Here is a 23759-nt window from a genome sequence, read left to right as displayed (position 1 = left end):
CCGACATGTTTCCGCTTCAGTTTTTGATTAAACAAACGAGATACAACATGTTAAATAGTGAGCTTCAGATCTTTATGCTAAGTGATGTTGTGTTATCAAGCAAGATACTGTACGAACAGTTTTATTTGTTGTATTTAAAACAACACACAAAAGATCTGTTAATTTATTAGAAGTTCTGCAGAAGAAGACAGCTTGTTGTGCAAAGCCTTTCATAGAACTTCTTTTTCACATTATTTTCAACTGGGTGGTCATTCTGTTGCGTAACCTGGAGTTTGGCAGATTGTTTGTGCTTAGATTGGCTATAAAGAAGTTCAATATTGCTCAATTTCCGGCCAATATAACACCAGAGATTTCTATAGTTGTGTAGCAACTGCATGAAGTATAAACAGAAGACAAAGTCAGTGCAGTATTCAGTGCATCAATACTTATATTTCAATATATATATATAAGATATTTAGATTATTTTCGATGTGCATAAACCATTACAGACAAATAGAATTCATGTTGGACATATTTACATATATTACTCCTATTTACAGATACTTAGGTGCCTTTTATATACAAATATACTACACACTCAGATAGAAGTGTCTTGATATATTAAGCTATTACAACATCCGTGTTCTTTTGGGGTCCTCGTGGTGGTCTGATAACCATTACGGTGCTTCACGTAAATGTGCAGAAAATTGTTTTTGCCTGGAGTGGATGTCAAGCCAAAAACCAGCACAAAACCCCCAAACCACCGCCCCCAATAGTGCAGGATGTCAGAAAAAAACAAAAAACAATCAGGAAGTGTGTTGACGTAGCGTGTGTGGAATGTGTGAGATTTTCCTCAACATTTTGTGGAAGCCATGGGAGGGGTCTGTGGGCGGGAAGGTAGACTCCTCCAGCTGTGGCCAGTCTCACTTCATCATACCCCTGCCACCCCCTGCACTGTGTGTGTGTGTGTGTGTGTGTGTGTGTGTGTGTGTGTGTGTGTGTACTATGATGTCCTGCTATTTTCAAGGGCATCTCATCTGCCTGTGCTGAACAGAAATGAAAGCCACTCTTCAAAGGCCTGTCTGCTAGAAAAATGTGGGTGCATGGAAGGGCCTGATTAATAAATGTAGCCTAAACCCTGCACCCATTTCTTTTGTTTTGTGATGGGTCAAAGAAAAGGATATTTTTCACATTAACCACTAGAATCTGGCTCTAGAAAAGCAACAAAATGGAAAGCTAAGCACAAAGTATGAGGTGACTGCTTCTCTTTAGAGATGTGTGGTCTGGAAGAGCTGTTTTCACTGCCCCACACCTCCTGGCTGCTACGTAAATTTTATCTTTGTAAACACTTGAACAGGAAAGGGTGTTTGGCGGCACTGTGGGGAGACATAACCGCCAGTATAAGCAGTATTCCTGGAATACTGTTGAAAGCATTGAATAGAAGCATGCTGGAAAAAGCTGCTTGACTACTCTGACTGTAGAATTTTTCAGTACTCTGATGTAAAAATGTAACTTTTAGCATCTACATAGTGCTTTAACAAACAATTGTGGAGATACATAAACATGATATATTTTAAGTAAATCTTTACAATTTTCTAACATTTTTTGCAGAGGTTATGGGAAAGGGAACATGGTTGCACACAAAATCCAGCAAGAAGACATATATAATGCATCCATATTTTATGTCCTTGTTGCAAATTCTGCACCATATATTCTTCACTGATTCTGCAAAATGCTTTATTTGCTTAGAGTTTGTTGGGCCTTTCAATCAGTGTCAGTCATGCCCAAGGTTACGATGAGCTGATACCGTATGCGTACCTTGTGTACCTCCCCAGACAGCTTGTCTGTCAATTTAGTCCGCCTGAATGGAGGACTTGGGAGAATTGTCCAGCTCTCTCCAGTTGTCAGAACTGCCCCGAGGGCTTCGATTGGTCATCTTAGTCAATAAGGTTGTTCTGCGGAGACTGCTGTCTGAGTCCTCCTTCTTGAAGTCAGAGTTCATTTTGAGGCAGCAGGAGAAGCAGTGCACAAAGTCCTGGAGGAGGTGACCGCTGAAGATCATGTATATCCACGGGTTACAGCAGCTGTTGAGACTGGCAAGGAGCGCAGACAGAGTCACTGCTGTGTTCTCAGAATCTGGAGAACAGAGAGAGGAAAGAGAAACAGGATGATTAATCTGCAAAACATCTGGTGAAGCATTGGCAGCAGAAACATCCATCTAAGTCAGTTCTTCTGGTGCTGAGATGTAAAGCCTGGTTGTCCTTGAAAGAAGAGAAAATCTGCCAAATGCACAAATTCAAAAAGTGAGAGTTTGCACTGCAAATCAGATTTATGGCAAGACTTTTTCAGTCAAGTGTCATTTTCTGATATTAGTGAAGTAAGCTGTCACCGTCTTCACTTTGTCTCAGAGAAGTTCAAAAAGCAAAGTGACCTGAAGAAAGAGTAACTTTATCAACCACTATTTTTGTTTCAAGATTTCAATATTTTAGACAGAATATGACTAAACTTTGTTGAAGTGAAGGATGATGGTATACCTGACAGCCCATAACTGAGGAGGCTGAAATTCTTAAAAAAAAAAAAAAAAAAAAGAGAGAGAGAGAGAGAGAGAGAGAGAGAGAGAGAGAGAGAGAGAGAGAGAGAGAGAGAGAGAGAGAGTAAAATAAAGATATCATGGAATGCAGATTTCCTTCTTCTACCTGTTATTGATTTTAACAAGAATGTTTCTGTTCTGAAATTGTCATTTTGACGGTGCTGCACTCCTCTATTTCCTGCAAACCAAGTGACTTGTAAATAATAGATCAGTTGAAACATTTTTCTTTTTGCTCTAATTACTCCTGTTTACACTATTTACGCATGTCTTGGGTTCTGTATGCCGAATAAATCCGCGCGTAAAGGCGCACAGTGTTGTTTTTTTTGTTTTTTTTTTAAATTCCGGGGCAAGTAACCGAGTGCTTTCTCTGTGTTGTCATTTTTTGGCTGTATATCACATCAATCCCAAAGCTGTAAGAGATTTATATTTAGTAACTATTACACATTTCTTGTTTTATTTCTTCCGCACTCACCAACCCACTGGAAGTTTTCATCCCACACAGACCACATCTGTACTATGAAAAACGGCGCCCAGCAAACAATGTAAGCCAAAACAATGACAAAAGTCATTTTGACAGTCCTCAGTTTGGCTCTTGATATAGTTGTAACGCTGCTGACTGAATTCTTCCCAATTAGCCCGTTCTTGCTCGCAGCACCAGTCATCGTCTTCCTTTTCTTGTATTTGATATTTTTCCATATGCTGTGGCAGATGAACCCGTAGCACATCATGAGAATGACCACGGGCACGAGGAAGATGCCCACGGTTATCCAGGTGATGTACGCCTTGGCGCCCCATGGCTCGACAAAGTGCGCCCAGCAGTCGTAAACGTCCGAGCCGTTCTTGATCTCGCTCAGGGAGAAGATGAAGTACTGCGGAGTGCTGAGCACCAGGCTGCACATCCACGTGGAGATGATCATGATGTAGGAGCGCTTTGTGGGCTGCTGGAGGGTTTTCAGAGGGTGGCAGATGGCAATGTAACGGTCCAGGGTCATCATCACCATCATGTAGGTGGACGCAAACATCCCCATTACCTGGAGGTGCTTGACTATCCTGCAGAGAAAGTCTGAACCGTAGAAGCGGTAGGTGATCTCCCAGCAGAGCTGCGGCAGCACCTGGAAGAAGGCGACCACCAGGTCAGCCAGGCTGAGGTGCTTGATGAAAAGATGCATTCGCGACATCTTCTTCTTAGTGTTGTACATTGCCAGCAGGACGCTCACATTCCCAATTACAGCAATCACGAAGGTGATGCTCAGGACCATTATCTCGATTTGGGCTACCTCTTCGTTTCGCGGAAACGGATCGGATCCGTTCGGGTGGACGGTGGTGTTGTTCACAGGTGTTTCCATCGTTAAGTCATACGTGGGACTGAAAACCAGAGACTGGTTCCCTTCGCTCAGGAGCAACGCATAATCGGTAGTGTGCATGGCACTGCCCCCCTGTGCGCCCTAGCAGATACAGTGCCAGAGGGGCTGTGAAGTGCCTCACCAATCCGTATATGGAGCCACCTTACGCTCACAGAGGGAACACGTTGCTCTGTAAGTGGCTGTCGCTGTCAAGGCTTTTTAAACTCGAATCATATTTCAGACAGCGTGTGCGTAAATACACTGTAAAAAATGAAACACCTTGAGTTATATGGTGTAGTGATACGTCCTGAACACGTATTCCCTCAAACAAGGTACGTTTGACATAACTCACATATTAACTAAATGATGTAGTTTGATTTTACAGTGCAAATGAATTTGTTTGGGGACGCATTTTCTTGAAATTGCACTGATTTCGGAGCCTTACTGAATCAATCTGTGTTTTAAAAAACAACAACAAAACCCTAAAAAATAAAAACAAACAAACAAACAAACAAACAAAAACAAGAGAAAATCTTAAATAATTATCATTGTAGTTTTATTTCTTCTTTTTTGTGCGTCTTGCTTTTTTTTTTTTTTTTTTTAGTTCATTGTGATGGATAGGTTTTTTTTTTTGCAGCGTGCAGCCACCAGGCCCTTCCCTACGGTGCGCAAAACCTCCACATCACCACTGCTCTTCCCACTCATAGCGTGGGCCACATGTTTAGAGAGCAGTTTTGCACAATACCAAGGTTGAGTAACACACAGTTAGAATAAGCAGCTCGTAAATAATTCAAAGGCTACGCAAAGAGACTTTACGGCGGAGAGTGAACTATTTGAGAAAAATGACTGATGTATTGACTGTAATGAACGCATTTGTCACGTGGCTCTTGGCCTGTGATGCCGCATTTACTCCAACGGGCATGCAATGACCAATACAGTGGAATGTTGTTTGTGTTCACCTCTGCAGAGCAAGGCCTTGTGCAATGATGAACTCTTTAAAATTGTTTATCTGAAGTGCTTTGCTTAAAGAATCGCCAGCCTTGATTTATTCAGTGTCAGTGTTTCCGATTTAAAGTCACATTTCAGACTGCAAGAGGCTGATTTTGCTGATTATAGTCATCTAATAAGATGTATTTGTTCCTGCCATGTGTATTCAAGCATGCAGTTCTACCTTGAAAACGTTGAGTTTCACACGTTTTGTCTATATGCCAAGCTCACGTAGCATAAAACATATTTATTTCTTCTGGTATCCATCCAGATAGTTTTGGATGTATTTGTCCATGTTTCGAGATGTCTGCCACCATCCTTAAAAATGCAGGTAAGCATAATTTAGTTTGCAGTGATCGCAGCATTGAAAAGTACTATCAAAAATATTCCACAGTCTGTTCAGGTTTCTTTCCAAAAACAATGTCTCAGTTACTCTGGACAATCTGCAGACCTCACAGCCAACAGTTTTCCCTGCAAGCAAGAGTCCCTCTGAAAACTTTTCACTGTGCGTTTTGAGGATTATCCACTACAACTGAGACACTGTTTTGGAAAACTTACTGTTGAATTTTTTTCAAATGTCAATTTTCAGTGCACCAGAAACAAAATGCCATTCACTCTCAATGCATTGGTGTGGAAGCAGAAATCTCAGAGGTAGATATCGCAACACCTGACTAAACACCACCAGGATTCATCTCAATGCCCAGAAGAAAGTTAGAAAAGAAATCATGTCTTATAGTTTGAATTTATGGACCTTCAAGATCCCTTTAAAGATCCCCACCAGACATAATTACATTCTGATTTGTTTTTCCATAAATAAGTTCAAACTCTGCAAGTGCGTAATTCTGCACAAGGAAGGACAAACATCCAGACTTTATTGTTTGAACTTGACATTACCATCCAGCCTCTCGAACTGTCTCCTCTCTCTTCCCTCGCTGGAGCATCCTTCCAGTCTCCGCTGTTGGGCGCTCGTGCAGCCATTCATTGCCTCAGCATCTTTAGTGACGCTGCCTCAGTTTCCAAATGAGCCGTAACAATGTAAATTGCTTATTACAGTTTCCATTGCGAAAGCACATGATTGCCAACTGGCTGTGGGTATCCGGTGGCTTTTCAGCTCATCTGATCCATGTGCTGATAGTGAGGATAGTTATCTTTATTGTGTTGAATTCACCCTCCAGATCTCCTCTCTTTCATTTCCGATGGCCCTTTAAGTCCAAACTGGAACCTCTTCCTAAAATGTCCTGCTGGCTGCTTGAACTGGCTTACTGGTATAATGAAGTTTTCTCAATTATGGCTTTTTTACTCTCTGTTAATCTTCCCATCAGAACCCCAGCCAGGGAAATTTCTAATGCCGTTGGCTTCTGTTGATGGGCTAACCAGCCTCCTCCCATAGGAGCCCTGTTTTGTGTCTTGATTTCTATCCCTCCACCTTCCACTCTGTTCACAGTGGTGTCTTGTCCTGCAGGGTTCAAGGACAGCAGAGCGGATGTTTCCCTTCACGCTGGACTGAACCACGTTTACCCTCATCTCCTGTTTTTGACGATGTTCACCTGAGATGTTCTATACTATTATTACAGCTCCAGGCTTGGTTTGTCTCATCAGCGGCAGAACATGAAGACTCTGTTCACTATCCTCCACTGTGGACAGTATGTCTGGGCTCGGGAATCATGGGAATGCATGTTGTGTCTCCCAATAGCCAGAGCAGTCATTGTGAATCATTTCCATGATGTTTCCCTTGTATTCACAGGCCTAAGGCTCACTGAGAGCTCTTCAGACTCTCTGGGAGTTTGTTTTATTCATGGGGATAAACAATCTTGTTAAGGAGTCTCTTCTTTTATAAAACAAAGTGTCTCTCTTGCACGACTTAAATTTATTATCAGAAAACTTTGTGACTTTAAAAACATCTTCATTACATGTTTTAATTAAATATGTAGTTTGATTTAAAGTCCATGTCTGGCATTCAGAGTGGAATTCCCAATCTATACGCACTTTTAGCTTGTAAAGTCCTTGTCAGGTCTCTGTAATTGTTCATTTACTGCGTGGATGTAATTGAATTCTTACTTTCATCATAACATCTCTCAGTCTTTTGCTTGATGGAATATGTTGGTAAGAATAAGTGTGTGCTCTGTTACAAAACACAATGTTTCTAAAAGTCTTAGGACTTTTTCACATCACTGACATAAGTTATCTCATGCATGAGAAGAATGTCCAGTCTCAACAAACTACATCGTGTGCACGCTTCCCTTGTTCTGTCTGGCTTCTATCATGAATACCTCATGCGTTATAATACGTTATAATCTCCATATGACATATGCTGTGCTTTTGACTTTTGCAACTGGAAAGTTGTGTCTTAAAATTAAAAAAAAAAAAACAGGAAAGTGTTTTTTTCCTCTTATAATAAGCACAAACCGTCTCCTGGACACCACATCACCTCAAACAAAGCATTTAATTATCTTCTTTATGGGTGAAGTTATGACAATAAACAGGAGCTCTGCAGAGGTCACATAACACAGTCGTTATGTAAGTTTATATGTAGGTTTGCATGGTCTCCTTCAGCCTTGGGGTTGATGATATATCAGAGCTTCTGTAAACACAACATTCAGGTTTATAATTGTAAAAATCCATACTGAGCACACATTGGTTATACAACCTGAACCTAGAGCAGATGTAATAATGAAAACTTCAGCACAGCTGAAGCTGCAGCTCTGTTTGAGGCCACTCTCCTCTCCACACAGGCCTACAAATAGATTAACAAGCCACAAATCACTGTTACTGGAGAATTGATTTCTTTTCTAAATAACAATGTATTGTATATAAATGAATGTCACATCTTTCTTTGTAGACCTACAGGTGATGAATAAAACAATTCACTACAGTACAAACAAGAAGATGACAGTGAAGCATTTCAAAAGACTTTACAGGGGACCATGCAAAGAGGAAAGCCCATTAGCAATGCCTGCTGTATAAAAGGCATTATAATCACCACTTTAAAAGCAACAAGAGGCACTTTAATGAGTTTGAAATTGAACACAGCACTCCCAAAATGCATTGCACGATAAAAAGCATGTGCACGTGCCTCTATGTATACTTCTGCATGCCCAAAGACAACCCTGCCTCCTACAAGTCACGTTTACATTTTGCTAATTTGCAGCAGCAAATACGTCTTGCACCATGATTACAGTTTTTATCAACATAATGAGTAAATGTTATTAATTCACATATCTGACAAGTTGCAAAAGCATATTGGCGTTGTGTTCACTGACGCTGGATTCAATTTGTTCCCCCTGCAATCTCTGTTCTTGTTCTGCGCGGTCGCACTTGGTTTAAGTCAGAGAAAGATTGTCGTCTTGCTTTAATGTGGAAAAACACCTCAGTGACTTGAAGCATGAGACGCAGTGGGTTTACCTTATTAACATTCACTGAAAATGAGATGCCTTTGTCGGGTGAGCCTAACTGGGACTCAGTTGGGCCACAGTCTCCAGGGTCAAAGACTGGTATCTCATGCACTCAGTATCCACCTCGACCAGCCCTAGAAATCCTGTTTATATGCAGCTAAATTCCCACAGCAATTAAATGCTGAAGTGTTAATTAACACAATAAGGCAAAAATGTGGAATGTATCAGTAAAAAGTTCACTGACAATGTATTTAATTGCTCTCTGGCAGAAAATCCAATCTTGCAATAGAATCTGATTGTACATTATCAAACCTTTAATGGTTATGTTACCTAAAAAATCTGCAGAGGCTTGAGGCAAAACATCTTAACATCTAACTGAAACCACAATCTTTCCCAAACCTTTGTGCTTTGTTGCCTAAATCTAACTGAAGCCTGGACTTTTGGTGCCAAAGTCCTTCACTTTGTATGCTCACCATCCACCATCCACACCACAACCACCCAATGAGGAGTGGATAAAGGTAGCACTTCATTTATTCAGAAAGCAAAACAAAACAGTGCCTCTGAGCATAATGGAGACAGCCATCAGGCCTGTCACCACAGCGTAATTACACAATTTAACAATGCATAAACAGAGAATATGAATGAGACAAGGCTGTGCAGCCAGATCCCCACAACTAATGCCTCTGGTTTGGGAATGAGGTATTCTTATTTAAAAGAGAGCAATGTAAAAAAAAGTCATCACAGACAGTGTTTTATCTCTCTTAGTCTCAACAAAACCTGCATATTATGACGTTGACAGAGCTGCTGTTTACGACAGAACTTCCATTCAGTAAGTGCTTGTGTCTGAGGTCAGTGTAGAAAGGATGTAAAGGCTGGATCCTGGACTTCAAACCAGCTCTTAGATATCAGATAGATGACTGAGCCATAACCCCAATATTAACCAGAGTTTGATGATTTTACCACTTCCCTCACAAACATACAAAGACCTGACAGAGTTGTGATGTTTTCTCATGTTTCAGGTGTCGAAAAGGAAAATCATTTCATCCTGTTATGATAAGATAAGGATAGCTATCATTTTTTTGGTGCAACATTCTCAACATCAAACCAACTAAACTAACAATAAAGGGGAAATGATCACTGTGTAATGGGAACATTTTAACAGGGCTTGGTAATAATTTTACTTTGATATGAAATCACTCCATTATACGTGGAAAAAATCAAACACAGGAGAGGTTTTTTTTCTCTCTCTCTCGAAGCATCTCACGGCGCCTCAGATCATTTGTTCAAATGAAAATTGCCCGGCAGAACGTAACGGTTCCTACGTTCTCAATGAGTCATCAAGATGTTCAAGACATTTCCTGAGCTGGATGCGGACTTCAGCTCCTCTTGATCTGCGTAATGAACGGCTGCTCTGCTCTTACACGGACACGGGCCTCTGATCCCGTCTTATGCAAGATCCCTGGGCCATTAATGTTTCGCATTAACAGATTTCTCTTCACATTTCATTGCATTTTGGTTTCTCGTACAATCCATTGCTTTATTAGATAACTTAAAGTTAACTATGAACAAAAACGGATGGCAAGGAACAGAAGTCGTTATTGCAGCAAATGCAAGTTGCAGCTTCGCTTAGTGTTCTACATAACATGCTGTAATTTATGCTTCATTAACAAATATATGCTAGCAGCAAGGCTCAAACATCTCAACAACTAGATTGCAACTGAAACTTTTTACAGACATTCATGGCCCCCAGTGAATGAATATATGTCAATTTGGTGATCTCCTGACTTTTCATCTAGCCACCATCTATAACAGAGTTGTGAGTTTTCTACAGATGTTCTTGCTTTCTAGACAATGTAGGTAAGATTTGTATATTTGATGCAGACACTCATGCCCCTCTCTGAATCAGTATTTGCAGGAGTGGACACACTAGCTACAGCTTAGCCTGTCGGCCTTGTCTCCTCCACTGCTTGACTGAAAAGGAGAGCAGGCAAATGACTTTACACATCAATGTCATCTACATCCAGGGGTGGGGCTTGTGGACAGGCAAGCCAGGCAGTTGGTTGGAGCCCCCGGCCACTAAGGGGGGCCCAGCCACTTATTTACAACAACGATTATTGAGCTTGGGCTTTCAGGGACCTCTGTTGGTCCCTGGACCTCACTTTGAGAACCACTAATCTATTTTTTCAGTATTCATCTCAAATGTCCCAGAAATTGTGCATTTATGCGTGCAAAAAACAAATTTTTGTGGCCTGCACAGGTGGGGTTGGGGCCCCAGAGATTTCTTGCTTGGAGCCCCAAGAGAGCCTCGCAATGTCTACATCTCTCAGGAAATCGGAGATTCATTCTTGACAGTTTTGCACATGGTGGCGCAATTCGCTGGTAATGCCACTGAAGGCTGATCGGGACACCAGCGGCTGTAGTTCTGTCTCAGATGGCTTAAAAAAACAAAACTCAACACTATGAACACAAACTAAATTGCTTCTTCTCCTGCCATGCAACACAAAACTATGAGACTGACTGACAGGGTTTTGGAATTCAAACAAAAAATCCCAACTCAAACCTTACTCTAAGCCACAAAGAAAGACAGGGTCTCAACGGTGACTGTCAAACGTGTATTTACTAATTAAACAGCACTCTGAAAATATTGCTGTAGAGGCAGAGACATGAGCAATGAATTATTACACACACTGACGTATATACAGTAGCTTATAGCCGTCTCTCTGACAAGTTTATCTTATGTCAGATGTAGTTCAGAAGGGCATCACTCACGTAATAAATCAAAGTATTTCATTTGATTTGCTGTTACAAGAAAGACATATCAGTAATCTACAGTGACTGCACATTCAAGCGACCCTGATCATTTGTCTGATATATATTGTTCTTGACTGCTACAGCTAATACAGTAGATGGTATAAGACAGCAGTATTTTCTTCTGTGTAGCTGTAGAGACAAATCATTTGCACTTTTATCTTCGCGAACATCTGTTTCAAGGTATGATCATGTTGTTCTCTGCATGGATACGACTGCCACTCTATTTTCCTGGAAAATGCTTTGAAACCATTGCTGCAGTCAGCATCAGTCAGAGGCTGTTTGATGATTGAGAGGTTTTCAGTGAACAAAGGAACTTACATCATCCAAACGGGAACAAACAGAGCCTTGATCTTTAAAGCTAAATGTGAGGAAAAAAATAATTTCGGCAGCACCTGATCCCTCACAGGTTGTTCCCGCTGATGCCTATGATCCGTGTTATTAAAAGGTCCTGCATCAAACAGTCGACGTGAGGCATCTGAAACGGATGCACGCGGTACTGATGAGATAGTCGCTTCCAATATAAACAGTGGAATGAAGCTGAGTTATTTATATGAAGACAGATTATGTGAGTGGAAAGTCTAAGGGCGTGTGGGTGAGTTTTATGTGGAGGCATGTGGTGCATGTGGTGGTTCCTGTGTGTGCAATCAGAGTTTATGGGAAACTCGCAGGCTTTGACACGACTTATCATCTATCAGGAGAGTAGACAGCAATGTTCTCACTGCTGTTCCTTTGAATCCACATGTTGTGACCCAATAACATCAACCCTCTAGGGGAAAATCCGGGCCTCACTCTGATGCTGTTCTTTAATTTAGCGAGGAGGCAACTGGACTGTTGAGATTTCTAAAAAAAAAAAATGTCTGGAACACAAAGCGTCGTGTTGAATAATTTAAAGATTCTTGTCCTCTCTCTCTCTCTCCCCCTCTACCCTTTTATTTGTTTGCTCTTCTGAGACACTGGAGAATTGATTGTGGGCTCACTGCTGGCTGTGACTAGTCTGGTATTTTTTGAAGGACTAAAAGGATTCATTCACAAACAAAGGATACAGAAAAATCTGCCACATTTTAAGCCTATATGGGTGCATGCTTGATACTTAAAAATAGATTTTGGATGGAGGCATCTCCAAACGTCCTGCTCTGTATTTACATTCTCACAATCACAATCTTTAGGAAACAGATGGGTCCATGCATCCAACACAGTTATGGCTCAGACACATAAACACACCCACACAGGCTGCTGTGTGCATTGTTTATATTTCCACTAATGCATACGCCAGCGATGGTTTCAGTAGTACATTTTTCTAAGAATTAGAAGATTCGAGTTAAATAAGATCCCTTGTATCCCTCCTTCATCATATCTTCTCCAGCCTCCAAAGAAAAAACAGATGTTGCCGGCAGGTGAATTTCATCTTTAGTCTAAATGCTCAGTTAGCAGCCAAACAGGGAGTATTGAGTCCCATCTCTCTCTTGATACATACAGTACATTAGCTTCTTGCCTGAAGTCTGCAACAGCTCAGAGGAGAACCATGAAAATATGGACATATGGCTAAGACACAAAAGAGCAGTAACCCCCAGAAAGCAGGGGTTTACAGATTGATGATTATTTTCCTTCCTCCTGTATGACATTTTTAAGGTTACTCACTAACTGGGACTTTGACCAGGAGCTAAAATAAATCTCTGGGTACTTAAATGAAAATATAAATCTCTCTGCTGGAAAAAATAATGATGAGGAAACTCTCCTAAACAGTGCAGCAACATATGCAAAATGTGCTCAGTGAGAGTATTTCTGTACATTTCTGTACATTTAGTGGAACATCAGTTACATGTTTCATGCATCATAGCCTCTACTACCCGTAACAGGATGCCTGGAATTCCACACTGAATCCAGTTTAACAAATAAATGAGCCTCCATACTTCAGATTCCTGCTCAGATTTTCTTTCCATGTTATATCGCTGTTGATGACTTATCCTGCCCTGTGATGCCCTATTGAGAGAACTGAAGGGCATACAGAAATAGAGGTGTCACAGTTTGGTGCCACCTCCCTGAATATGGTGCACAGAGCACTTCAGCTTCACCTTTCACCCCAGTGCATCCTCCTTCTCTTCCCTTCTCGCTCTTATTCTGTGAGTGATTGACACTGTGCTTCCGGCTACATGGCATCCATGCTAGCTGAGGTGAAAATTAGACCGGTTTTGTGTACCAGCAGAGTATCTGTGTGTTTGCTAGCACAACACATATATGAGTGTTTATACTGTACTGTATGCATGAGGTTTAGCTCATATGGAAAGAATCCAGGCTCGGACATACTGAGGGATTTTGTGTTGCGTGTTGTTTCAGAAACTCGTACTGGACTGTTGTAATACAATATTTCTAAATCAGGATTGTGTCTCAGCAGTCAGGGGGGTCATCACATATAGACGCCCATAAGAATGCCAGTACTGGACAAGTCTGTAAAGCCTCATTTTATTCTCAATGACAATGTGTTTTGACTGTTTTTTCCCTTTTTTTCCTCACCTTTTACAGTGCACGGTATGGTTACCAGGGAAAGATCACAGTTAAAGCAAATAAATTAAGATATGGTTAGTTAGACAGGTAAAACACTTGGTTAAGATCGGGGAAAGATTGTGTGTAGAGTTAATCAGAAGGTCAACACAGACAGAGGGTCTCCAGTCTCCCGCATGAAGTCAGATGGACATACATAAAGGACACAGTGCCTCTCAGACTGGCACTGAATGTTTGCAGTAGATGTAATTTGTGAGGTAGGACGTCATGCCTTGGATACCAGACTGAAAAGGTCACGTAGACTCAGTCTCTCCTATCAGCTTTTATGTCTTTGCTGACAACCATCAGTCGAACTGCAGTGTCTTAAGGCAAAACATCAAAGGTATATGTAAGCAGCATACAGTAAGTGAGGTCAAACTCAAAAGCAAAAAGGGCCAGATGTCATCCAAAACTGGAAGCTTTCCAGCCTCCATCCAGCTGGAAATATGTGCAAAGATATGGAAATATATATCTCCTGAGCAAAAACCACAACAGCTAAATGTTAAAGGCAGCGTTAAAGCTCCTCATGATGCAAGAAAACAGGAAATCAGGAAGAGGAAACCTGCCAACTTCACTCGAAGAAGTATCAGCTAGAGCTAATTTCTGTTCTTTACTGTGTGGTTTGGTGGTTGTTAACTAAGACGAAGTTGAAGGAGTAGCTAATTGGCAACTGTCTGCAGCCTTCTATCTACAGTACGGGTGTCAGTAAGGCACAAAGCATAGGTTATATTCAGCGGTATTCAGGTGTTTGCTGACTTGATTTGTGTCATCTCATGATTCTCAGCCATAGAAATGCCTGTCTTTCTTGTCTTCCCTCAATTCCATTCAGGCATCTCCGTTCATGTCTAATTTTGGATTTTCTAGGGGTCAACTAACTGAACAAAGCCTGTGACACACAAAATTTCACTTGAAGAAAGATATGGCATTGACATGGACACTGTGTTGATGTTTTCCTGTGTTGATTTTCCCCTCTAAGGCAAAAGGGAAACAAATGCACTGAGGAATCAGACGTTGAGCCTGATTTGCTCTTCGTACATCTGTTCAACATGTGAGGCATATTTCAGCAGCACATTAGTCTAAAAGCACCCAGTGGGGCTTTGATGACTCTGAGCTTGGTGATGAGTAGTTTTAATTCACTGGCTCAGCTGTTAGCCATATTTTAAATTCTGAATTTGAGCTTTTACTGTCCCTTACCACCCTGTCTGTATCCTCTGTGATTGGATTATGTCCTGGACAGTCGTCAGCCTTTAATGACCAATCATGGCAGCGCAGCATCACTTTTCTTCTTCCTGTAAACACAACACTAATACGATTTACAGTATGTATGAAACTATGGATTTATACACATGCTCTCCAGTGCAGGAAACTAAGCAGAACAGTGATTTTATGTGAAACTGTAAACATGCTGGTGAGAGGTTGACTGGACGCAGGCTGGTCACAGTGAATGAAGAAGCAGCCGCTGTTCCTCTGCTTTCCGTCAAAGATGACCCGAGGATCCGGTTCACAGAGGAAACTGCTGGATGCTCAAGGTCCACATTGTCCTCAGAAGACTCCCCCTCCTAGCACACTCACACACACACGCAACACAGTAAAGAAAAAGGAGGGACAAGCTATGGGAGAAAAAGACAAAAGGTCTTCAGCCACGCTAACAGCACTGTGAGAAGAAGCACAGCTGTGACCGTGCTAACATGCTCACAGTGACGATGCTCACATGCTACTATTTAGGAAATATACATGATGGGAATGTCATTAATTTTGCATATATTTGATCAAAAGCCAAAACTGATTTTTTTGACCTGATGATGGAGCCAGCTGAAAAGTACCGGATCCCCAAAGCTATTAACTTTCATATTTTCAGTTCATACTGAGGAACACCTGACTGTCTGAAAAACGTTGTTGAGATATTAAAGTTTGGACCAAAGTGGTGGACCTCGCAACATTTGTCCATTTTTGTTTATTTTTTGATTTAACAATGAACGAAATAGAATTTTTATTTTGTTCTTTCCCTCAGTCACAATATTTGAAGTAACAATTCAAGACAACAAAAATAAATGAACTGAAATTAAATGATGCTCGCAGTTTTTATTTGTGACCTTTCACATCCTCCTTGCCTGCCTGCCTGCCTGCCTGCCTGCCTGCCTGCCTGCCTGCCTGCCTGCCTGCCTGCCTGCCTGCCTGCCTGCCTGCTGAGTTAGCTGAAAAGCAACGTGCCACATCTTGTCTTTTTCTTCATCAGTTTCTCTCACTTTTCCAGCATGAAGTGTTTTCTGCAATTCCTTTTCGATGGCATGCTGTTGAACAGATTAAGAGATAGAAGTGTGGCAGCAAAATAGAAGACAGATTTTGGCTCTCCAAGTCAAGAAGAAGATTGATGTTTTCCAGGTAATCACAGAAAACTCCTTCGCGCTGTCTCAAGCAGACAGGACATTGCCTCAGCACCTGCAGTTTTACAGTTATGGCTGTGTCTCATGCTACAGGGCTCAGCTAATGTGTGGGATCACTGATCGAGTTGTTCCTTTGTAGTGTGTGCCATTTAGATCTTCAGCAGCTTGGCTGACTGCTGGATCAGCGGGCATTTCAGTCCGACTCACCGCAGTTGTTGGACTCCTAATCTTTGCCAAAACGATTCCTGCAGGAAGCTTGTGAGCCATAGCAGCCATTTGGCCCTTTGACATTGTGTGACTGTGGATTCCCACAAAATGAAAATGAGAAGCTGATGAGATGCACATCATGCCAAGTGGCACTCTGCTCTGTGGGACCGTGCAAGGGCTTGATGCTATGAGAAAGCTCACGAAGCAGAAAGACAGCTGCAGAAAAACTCCACTGAAATTTTGGTTACAGTGTGTGCAAAAGAACTCTTAAGATAAATGATAATTATTACAAGAAATACATCTTTCTCTGACCTTATCTGTCCACGTAGCTGCTGCTTTTGTTTTTCAGTACCAGACATTATCTGTTATAAGCCCTCTTAAGGCCTTCCTCTAAGGGCATATTGAACAGACCCATACACTCTCAAATAACAATTTCACATGGAACCTGAGATTCTGTGAGATTTACTCAGCTTATTTTGAACTACTGAGTTTCCATTAGGTGCTGTTAAATGTAACAGGCACAAAAGGAATAGCTTAGATTCTTTGCCTTCATATTGTGACTGATATACTCTCTGTGTCTGTGTACATCATGCACAGCCTGTCTGTGAGTGGCTTAATAGTGGGCCTCTTCATCTCAGTGTCTGTAAAATTACATCCAAAGAGTGCATTAAGGAATCTGAGACGCGATCAGATAAATCCATGGAGACCTTTAAGTTGCATGTACAGGTTTTCTGAAAGTGGAGTGATAGATTATGTAGATTTGAAGCACTTGAACTTGAGCAAGAAGCCAAACTCCAACAAATGTACAACAATTTCAGTTTTGTCTTTTTATGTATTACATCTCCAGATACTTCGCAGGATCTTTTTTTTTCCGTCTGTTTAATTTGGCAGCAGAATTCATGTTTTTATTCTGCTTGTGCGTCTGGTACGTGCTACATCGATAGCTGGCGAGTGCAGCAAGTGTTGACTGTCTGGACTAGACTCTGAGCTGTCGCCCTTTGCTGTCTCTGCTCAGTGTGGTTTTCTTTTAGGGTCTCGCAGGCGATGTCACAAGGTCATCTGCTGATAAGAGATTCATTTTTTAAAGGGGGTTGGGTTTGGTTTGCCCAGTCAGCTTGTATCTCAAACCGTTTGTTTAACCTCAGATTACTGACACACCAAAGTCACAGTGCACGTTATTTGTGATAGTTAAGTTTTATATAATGCACATAGGCATGCTATAGATGCACCTAAGCATAGTGCACAAAGCACACAACCTGAACTGAGAACCTTTACACATGGACACACACACACTGTCACTACTCTACCTTCGGTGGGCTCTTTACACCCAGGCAAAATCAGAATCATGGATTCAACAAGGGAAATGCTGCTGCTTACACATTAAAAATTCAGGCCAATCTATTCTAAGTCATTACTGTTATTATTTATTCAGTGGTTCAATACCAACATGCAAAATTTAAATGTATGCAATTCAAAAACACTCACTGTTGGCACTAGTCTCCCCCACTGCCTATCATGCCAACGCAGGCACAACGGACCTCAAATGGCGTGGCTCCTCTTCTTGTCTCAGCTGACAGGACGTGTTTCCTCAGGAGGCCACTTATTGTGTTTGTCTTGACATTCCAGACCCAACATGGAGGAGGCAGAAATGAGGTCGCTATAAGGATGCGCCTGTACTTCTGCAGGTGGATGCACTGATTGTTCTTTCCAATATTTCCCCCTTTGGCTTACTTTGTTCAAAGTGTCCTCCAGCAATGTCACTTCCGTAATGCTGCAGAAATTGCTAGAGACAAATAAAAAACTGAAAGGTCAAAATTAATGCAACTGGTGATTTGTATTAAAAAGGTTATCCATTATTCTGTTATTGCATTTAAGGTTGATTCTGCTTTTATTATTGTGTCATCTCTGAGACTCGTGCTTCCTGCAAAAGGACACACTTCACCAGAAGTCCACTTCTTTCCTATTATCATGTTTCACATCATATTTAGGTAGGGGTAGGGTGATGATGATGGCCCATCACGCTGCTGCAGGTGTTTCTGTTGTCTGACTAACGGTGTGTTTGAGTCAGCCACACTCTGGATTGTTCTAATCTCAACAGAAGAAATCTGCATTTCATTGAGCACCTCTTCTGCACATTATATCTGGTTTGTTTAACCCTGGAGTGTAAAAATGACAAGTTGTTGTGCAGGAGGTGGCGTGTCGGGATGCCGCAGTGACTTCCTGCCTCCTCTTTACACTCATCTGCCACTCATCCGGAAAGCTGCAGCATTTCCAAATAACCCCTGAATTGGAGTTGCTTTTGGCTTCCTACACAAGTCACATGACCTGGGTGACTGTGAATCTTCATGGACTCTAAAAAAAAATATTGCCTAATAAAATGTACTTCTTTTTAGCTGTTTGTAGCTCAAGTCAGTGAATCTGAATTTGATGGGTTTGCAGAGAACACCAATGGTTGATTAATATCTTCTTAATGAAACAATAGTGCTGTAAAACACACAGTAGAAGAAGTCAGATTAGCAGTTAGGAGCCTATCATTTTTCGGATTTGGCAGGCACTTTTACATAAAGGAGGAAACTAATGATTTTTAGCTGAAAAGAAGAGGAATATGATGTAAAATGATCTTAAAAGAAAATCCAAAAAATGATAACAAACTAAGTAATTTGCTTGTGTCAATCATTTTTGGTCCAGCGACTGTTTTTCTCTCATCTCTCCAGCCTGGGCCCCGCGGCACAGGAATGTTTTAATTAACGCCACTGAAATTCAAAACATGCCACCACAGCCACTCATATGAGGCAGTTTTGAGAGCTCATTTAGAAAATGACACAATTTCCAGCGCCCATGGGCTCATTGCACTTGAGAGCGGAGCCATTTACCTGGCTGTGATGTGAACACAGTGAAGGCTGTTGTGGATCAGGGAATAGTTTCATGTTAATGTACATCTGTACATGCACAGAGAAACATATGCCCACTGCAATGTGGAGAACAAATGAAGCTTTAATAGTTGCGATGGAAACAGCGATCGAGCTAAATCAGCATTAAAGTCACTGTTGAAGATTAGATTGTTATGACACATCCAATATCATGATGATATGACAGCGAGGCACTTTTTTTTTATTTCAGGCATGCACACTTAATCCATCCTTATTCAGTTTGAATTGAACTGCAGCATTAAGACGGCATTTCCACCTCTCACCAGGCACAGAGAGAACTGAATGTTAGCGTGACCCAGGCATCACCCCACTCACATGCCATCTTGCTCTGGTTGATATTCCAGCAGTGTCTTTTTACTGGTTGTTAGGATTTGTTGCTACAGACCCCTCAGGCAACAGTGTTGTGTGTCCGTTTCATATCCTGAATCGCGTCGCTGAATGTTGTAAAGGACAGCAAATATTGATTCTTCTTCAGTGGTCACATCTGAAACAGGTCTTTGTTTGTGATAAGGTGGCATTAGAGGGAAAGGTCAACAAAATTTTGTCAAAAGAGCAACAGATAAGAGAAGCTTATACTTTAGGCAATCTTAAGGCACACACCTGACATATATTAAAAAAATTACATAACTAGTGAGATATGATCTGCCACAGTTCAAATGAAGACTGAGTGCTGAATGTTTCATTATTCTTGCTTGGTAAAAGTGAACCCGAAGGCAACTGTGTGAATTATGTTATTAAATTTTAACACTGGACATAATTTGGTATCAAAAATCAATCCTCCACAAAAAAGGTTAATGTAAAGATTCCTAATAAACAAGTAAATCAGCTCTGTAGAGTAGACCAGAGGATGTTTGTTGAGTCTCTGTCTGCCAACACTTTATAGTAGGATATAAAACACATACTTAAGTCACGCTTAACTAATGTGTGACTCACGGTGATTTAATCATGTCATTGTATTGAATCATTTGCGAATGATGAACACTGTGACTTTACTTGAGGGGGCACAAGTCAGCTAAACTTATGACGTACTGATTAATTGTGCTATATTTACATTAACTTTATCTGCTGCTCCAATTAAGCTTAAAAATCTTTGTCCATCCTCACCTAATCAGTAAATGCTGTGTATATGAATTTTGCTCATATACCTGTGGGTGCTCTCCTAGTCACCCTTAACATTCAATTAAATCTAATTAACGTTCAATCTAATCTTAATTCTAAGTGGAATCGTGAAAGGAAAACAAACTGTTAATAATATAGTGCATTTTATTGAAGTAATTAACAATTTCAAGAACAATAGCAATTAAAAAACATAAGAATATAATTATTAAACATGGTAAAATGCAAATTTCCCTTTCGTCCTGTTTGTGTTGTGTCTCTGCTCAATGTGGAGAAAACATGTGGACGCTAACACTTAGAGTGTCATTCAGTCTGAAGTGTCAAAGGCCAGATTCCACTGAGCATAATGAGATGTTACAGAGTGTCTTCTACACTGTGCATGCATTCACATTCACAAAATAACTCAAGAGGCATCGAAGTGTGAGAATCTGTAAATAAAACAAACACACCCATGCAGGAGGATACTGTAAATGGTCCATTCAGACACAGACAATAGAAACTAGTGCAGAATATAAAAACAATTTGTGTATCAATATAGAGTTTCTTATCATGTTCAGCACTTTGTCTGCTGCTTTTATGCTGTTCTGTACCCTAACCCTGGTGGATTAACTGGTCTTAGCTCAGGTTTTCCTTCAGGCAAGTGGAAAAGTGTAGACAAGTGCTAGCGAGCATCAAGCATTAGCATTACTCAGTGAAACCTAAAGATTTCCATGTCTGCACACGGTAGTGAATACACCTGATTAGTGACTAATGATGCCCCTTTGGTTTCTCAGACAAAAGCTAATTATCAAGTCAACCCTTTGCATGAATCTTTTTAAAATGTTTTGAGATGAAAATATTGAGTTGTTTGTGTTGAATCATTAGTGACTTACTCATGCACTGCATGTGCATTCCTGCTCTATACTGTTACAGCTATTCCCATTTCCCTGTACTCAGTTGCTGGGAGACATACTGACAGAAACACACCCCTCCCTCCAGGTGACCGCCGGAGCTCGGCTGGGGAAAGGGAAAGTGTCTTTTAGCCAGGCAGCAGGCGTAACCTGATGAGAAGAACATCAGAGCTCTTTGAAACATATCCTCAGCAACAACCTGCTCACAAAACGTTTCTGCAAACTCACGTCTGCAACCGTCCAGAGAAACATACACCAGATAGATTTTTAGATTGGACCGACAGCCCATTAAAACCTTCTCCTCAGAGAGGATTGTGTTTGCTTGACCTATAGCTTTGTTCATCTCTCTCACTATGTACTTCTCATCATCATTCTTCCAGAGACCAATCTGAATAAGCAACCCCAATGGAAAACAACACAGACCAGAAATAGTGGGCACCCATAGTCCAATTGGGAGTGTGTTTCTACCAAAGGGTAAAAAATAGCCACAAATGAACATAATTACCAGATACCCAGCAAGACTTGTTATGACAAAACAAAATATTAAACCAGCAATGTAGATCAGGACTCTACCCCAGAGTGAGCGCAGCCACACTTTATTCTGAGAGACACTATTGATCATCCTCACAGCCTGTCTGTACTTCTCGTGGTCCTCAATGATCAGGCGCAGTTGGTCTGGCACCTCCATGTCACTGAACTGTCCAGAATCCCACTTATAGAGTCCTTCATCATTGACAGCAGTCAAAGGCTGCAGGGCCTTCCCGTTGTAGATGGAGGGAGGCTGGAAGGGCACCACAGTGGACCCTTGAAGCTGCTGGTTGGGGGTGCACAGCACCTTCAGCAGCTTGTTCATAAAGTCTGAGTCGTTGGCCTCCAGGTAGGTGAGGTGGCAGAGGTGGAGAGGAACAGAGACTCCTGGCTCCAGCAGCACCGGGATGATGGGCTTCCTCTCCAGGCAGTCTCTGAACAGAGACATGTTGGCCTCCAGGAGACACCAGCGGCTCCTCACAAACTCTGGGCTGAGCACCAGCAGGACCTTCTGGCTCTCCTGGATGCATTCGGACATGTTTTCCAACACGGTGCGGCCGGGGGTGAAGTCACGCTCGTGGTAGCAGACCTGCAGGCCGCAGCGCTCCAGCTGGCTGATGAGGAAGTGGGTCCACTGGTAGTCAGTGCTGCTGTAGCTAACGAAGACATGGTAATGCTCACGATTTCTCAGTGTGGGAGGAACAGGAATAGAGGGAGACAGGGAGGCGGCAGGCTGTGACTGAATGTCTGCAGTCTGCACTTCATTAGCTCCATCATCTATGAAAAAACTAAAAGGAGAAGAAAATATTCTTTAGAAAGGTAGATGTCTTTTGTCAAAGATTTCAGATAGCCAGGTTTTTTATGTTACCATCGCTTCAGGAGTCATTATAAATCACATTTAGAGGTCATTTAGTGATCATCCTGCTTCTCAGTGTAACGCGTTAAACTCACTTCAAGCTTGGATATGATGTGAGTTAGAGCAAAGTCTTACTTTGAGCATTGAATTGGAATATACAATAAGGAAAAAATCCTGTTGCTTTTCAATGAATGTATTGTTGTTTTCTGAACCTGTGATTTGGGGTGGGATATCAGGAGAATGCATCTGCCACCCAGACTTTAGAAATACTCTAATGACCCGACTTTTATTCAGGCGGGGGATTCAGATCATTTTGTGTCAACACTGCTCCTCTGGTGGACCATCAGCATGCTTGTTTGAAAAGATGATTTTATGGGTTTTGATGATCCAAAGGTGACTGGTTCAGAGAAGCACATCTTTCTCAACTGAAGAGTATCATCAAGTAAGGACTTCTTTTTTTTTTTTTTTTTTAACAAGCTCCTTTTTCTCACAGGTGCTTTATTCTCAACCTCATGACCTCATGACAAGTCCAATACTCATATGTAAATCAACAGTGAAAACACAATTACTTCCTTTCTTCGGACCTTCGTTTGTATATTTATATCTTTTTCACATTGCAAATACAATCAATTTCTAAACAGATATAAACCTCTCAAAGTCATACAATACTAGGTTTAGCCATTGGATGACAGACGAGCTTTGAAGTGTTGGTTTAGGTTTGTGGCAAACATGATATGTGTTATGAAACTGATCATTACAAATGCCACAATGTATGGTAAAATAAAACATAGGCCACACTTTTTTTCCCGATTCATTTCAGATATTATAACATCCAGAATCTAAAAAGTGTGATTTCACATTGCTCACTGCTGAATAAACAGTTTTCAAACACTCAGAGCTGTCCCAAATACACAGTAAGCAATAAGTATAGATCTAATCAAATAAGCCAAAGTAAAAAGTTATTAAGAGTTACAAAGATCCATGATATAAAAACATGAAAATTGTATATAACAGACAAAACATTTTTAGCTGTCATGCCTCCTAAACTTTGCAGACAGGAGTTCCCCAGTTTTCCTTTTAGGAAATAAAACTCTAATCACACTAAAAACACAACACACAGTAACATATATTCATACCTGGTCATGATACAGTAAATGCAAGCAAATATAATAAAGAGTGATCACGCTGTGCGGAAAAGCAAGAACTGA

At 41.2% G+C, this 23759-nt stretch overlaps 2 protein-coding genes across 2 annotated transcripts; both read right to left on the bottom strand.

Moving 5' to 3' along the window:
* Positions 1-411: 411 nt before the first annotated feature.
* avpr1aa (arginine vasopressin receptor 1Aa) lies at positions 412-4065 on the bottom strand. Its single transcript, XM_070972992.1, has 2 exons — positions 3042-4065; positions 412-2115 (listed from the first exon to the last, which is right to left on the bottom strand). Exons 1-2 carry the CDS (start codon positions 3991-3993, stop codon positions 1832-1834), a joined length of 1236 nt encoding a protein of 411 aa, XP_070829093.1. The 5' UTR covers positions 3994-4065; the 3' UTR covers positions 412-1831.
* Positions 4066-20843: 16778 nt separating this feature from the next.
* Positions 20844-23759, bottom strand: LOC139337938 (uncharacterized). Its single transcript, XM_070972783.1, has 2 exons — positions 23688-23759; positions 20844-22483 (listed from the first exon to the last, which is right to left on the bottom strand). The coding sequence occupies exons 1-2, from the start codon at positions 23693-23695 to the stop codon at positions 21190-21192; spliced, it is 1302 nt and encodes a 433-aa protein (XP_070828884.1). The 5' UTR covers positions 23696-23759; the 3' UTR covers positions 20844-21189.

This window comes from Chaetodon trifascialis, chromosome 10, assembly GCF_039877785.1.
Source record: "Chaetodon trifascialis isolate fChaTrf1 chromosome 10, fChaTrf1.hap1, whole genome shotgun sequence".
Lineage (NCBI taxonomy): Eukaryota > Metazoa > Chordata > Actinopteri > Chaetodontiformes > Chaetodontidae > Chaetodon > Chaetodon trifascialis.
The sequence above is the reverse complement of the archived record's forward strand: the minus strand, read 5'-3'. Positions and strand labels throughout refer to the sequence as shown.

Coding starts and splice junctions, on each gene's coding strand:
- avpr1aa (XM_070972992.1), bottom strand. CDS start 3,993: ATGCACACTACCGATTATGCGTTGCTCCTGAGCGAAGGGAACCAGTCT. Junction 2,116..3,041: donor TGAAAACTTCCAGTGGGTTG/GTGAGTGCGGAA, acceptor TCTGTTCTCCAG/ATTCTGAGAACACAGCAGTG.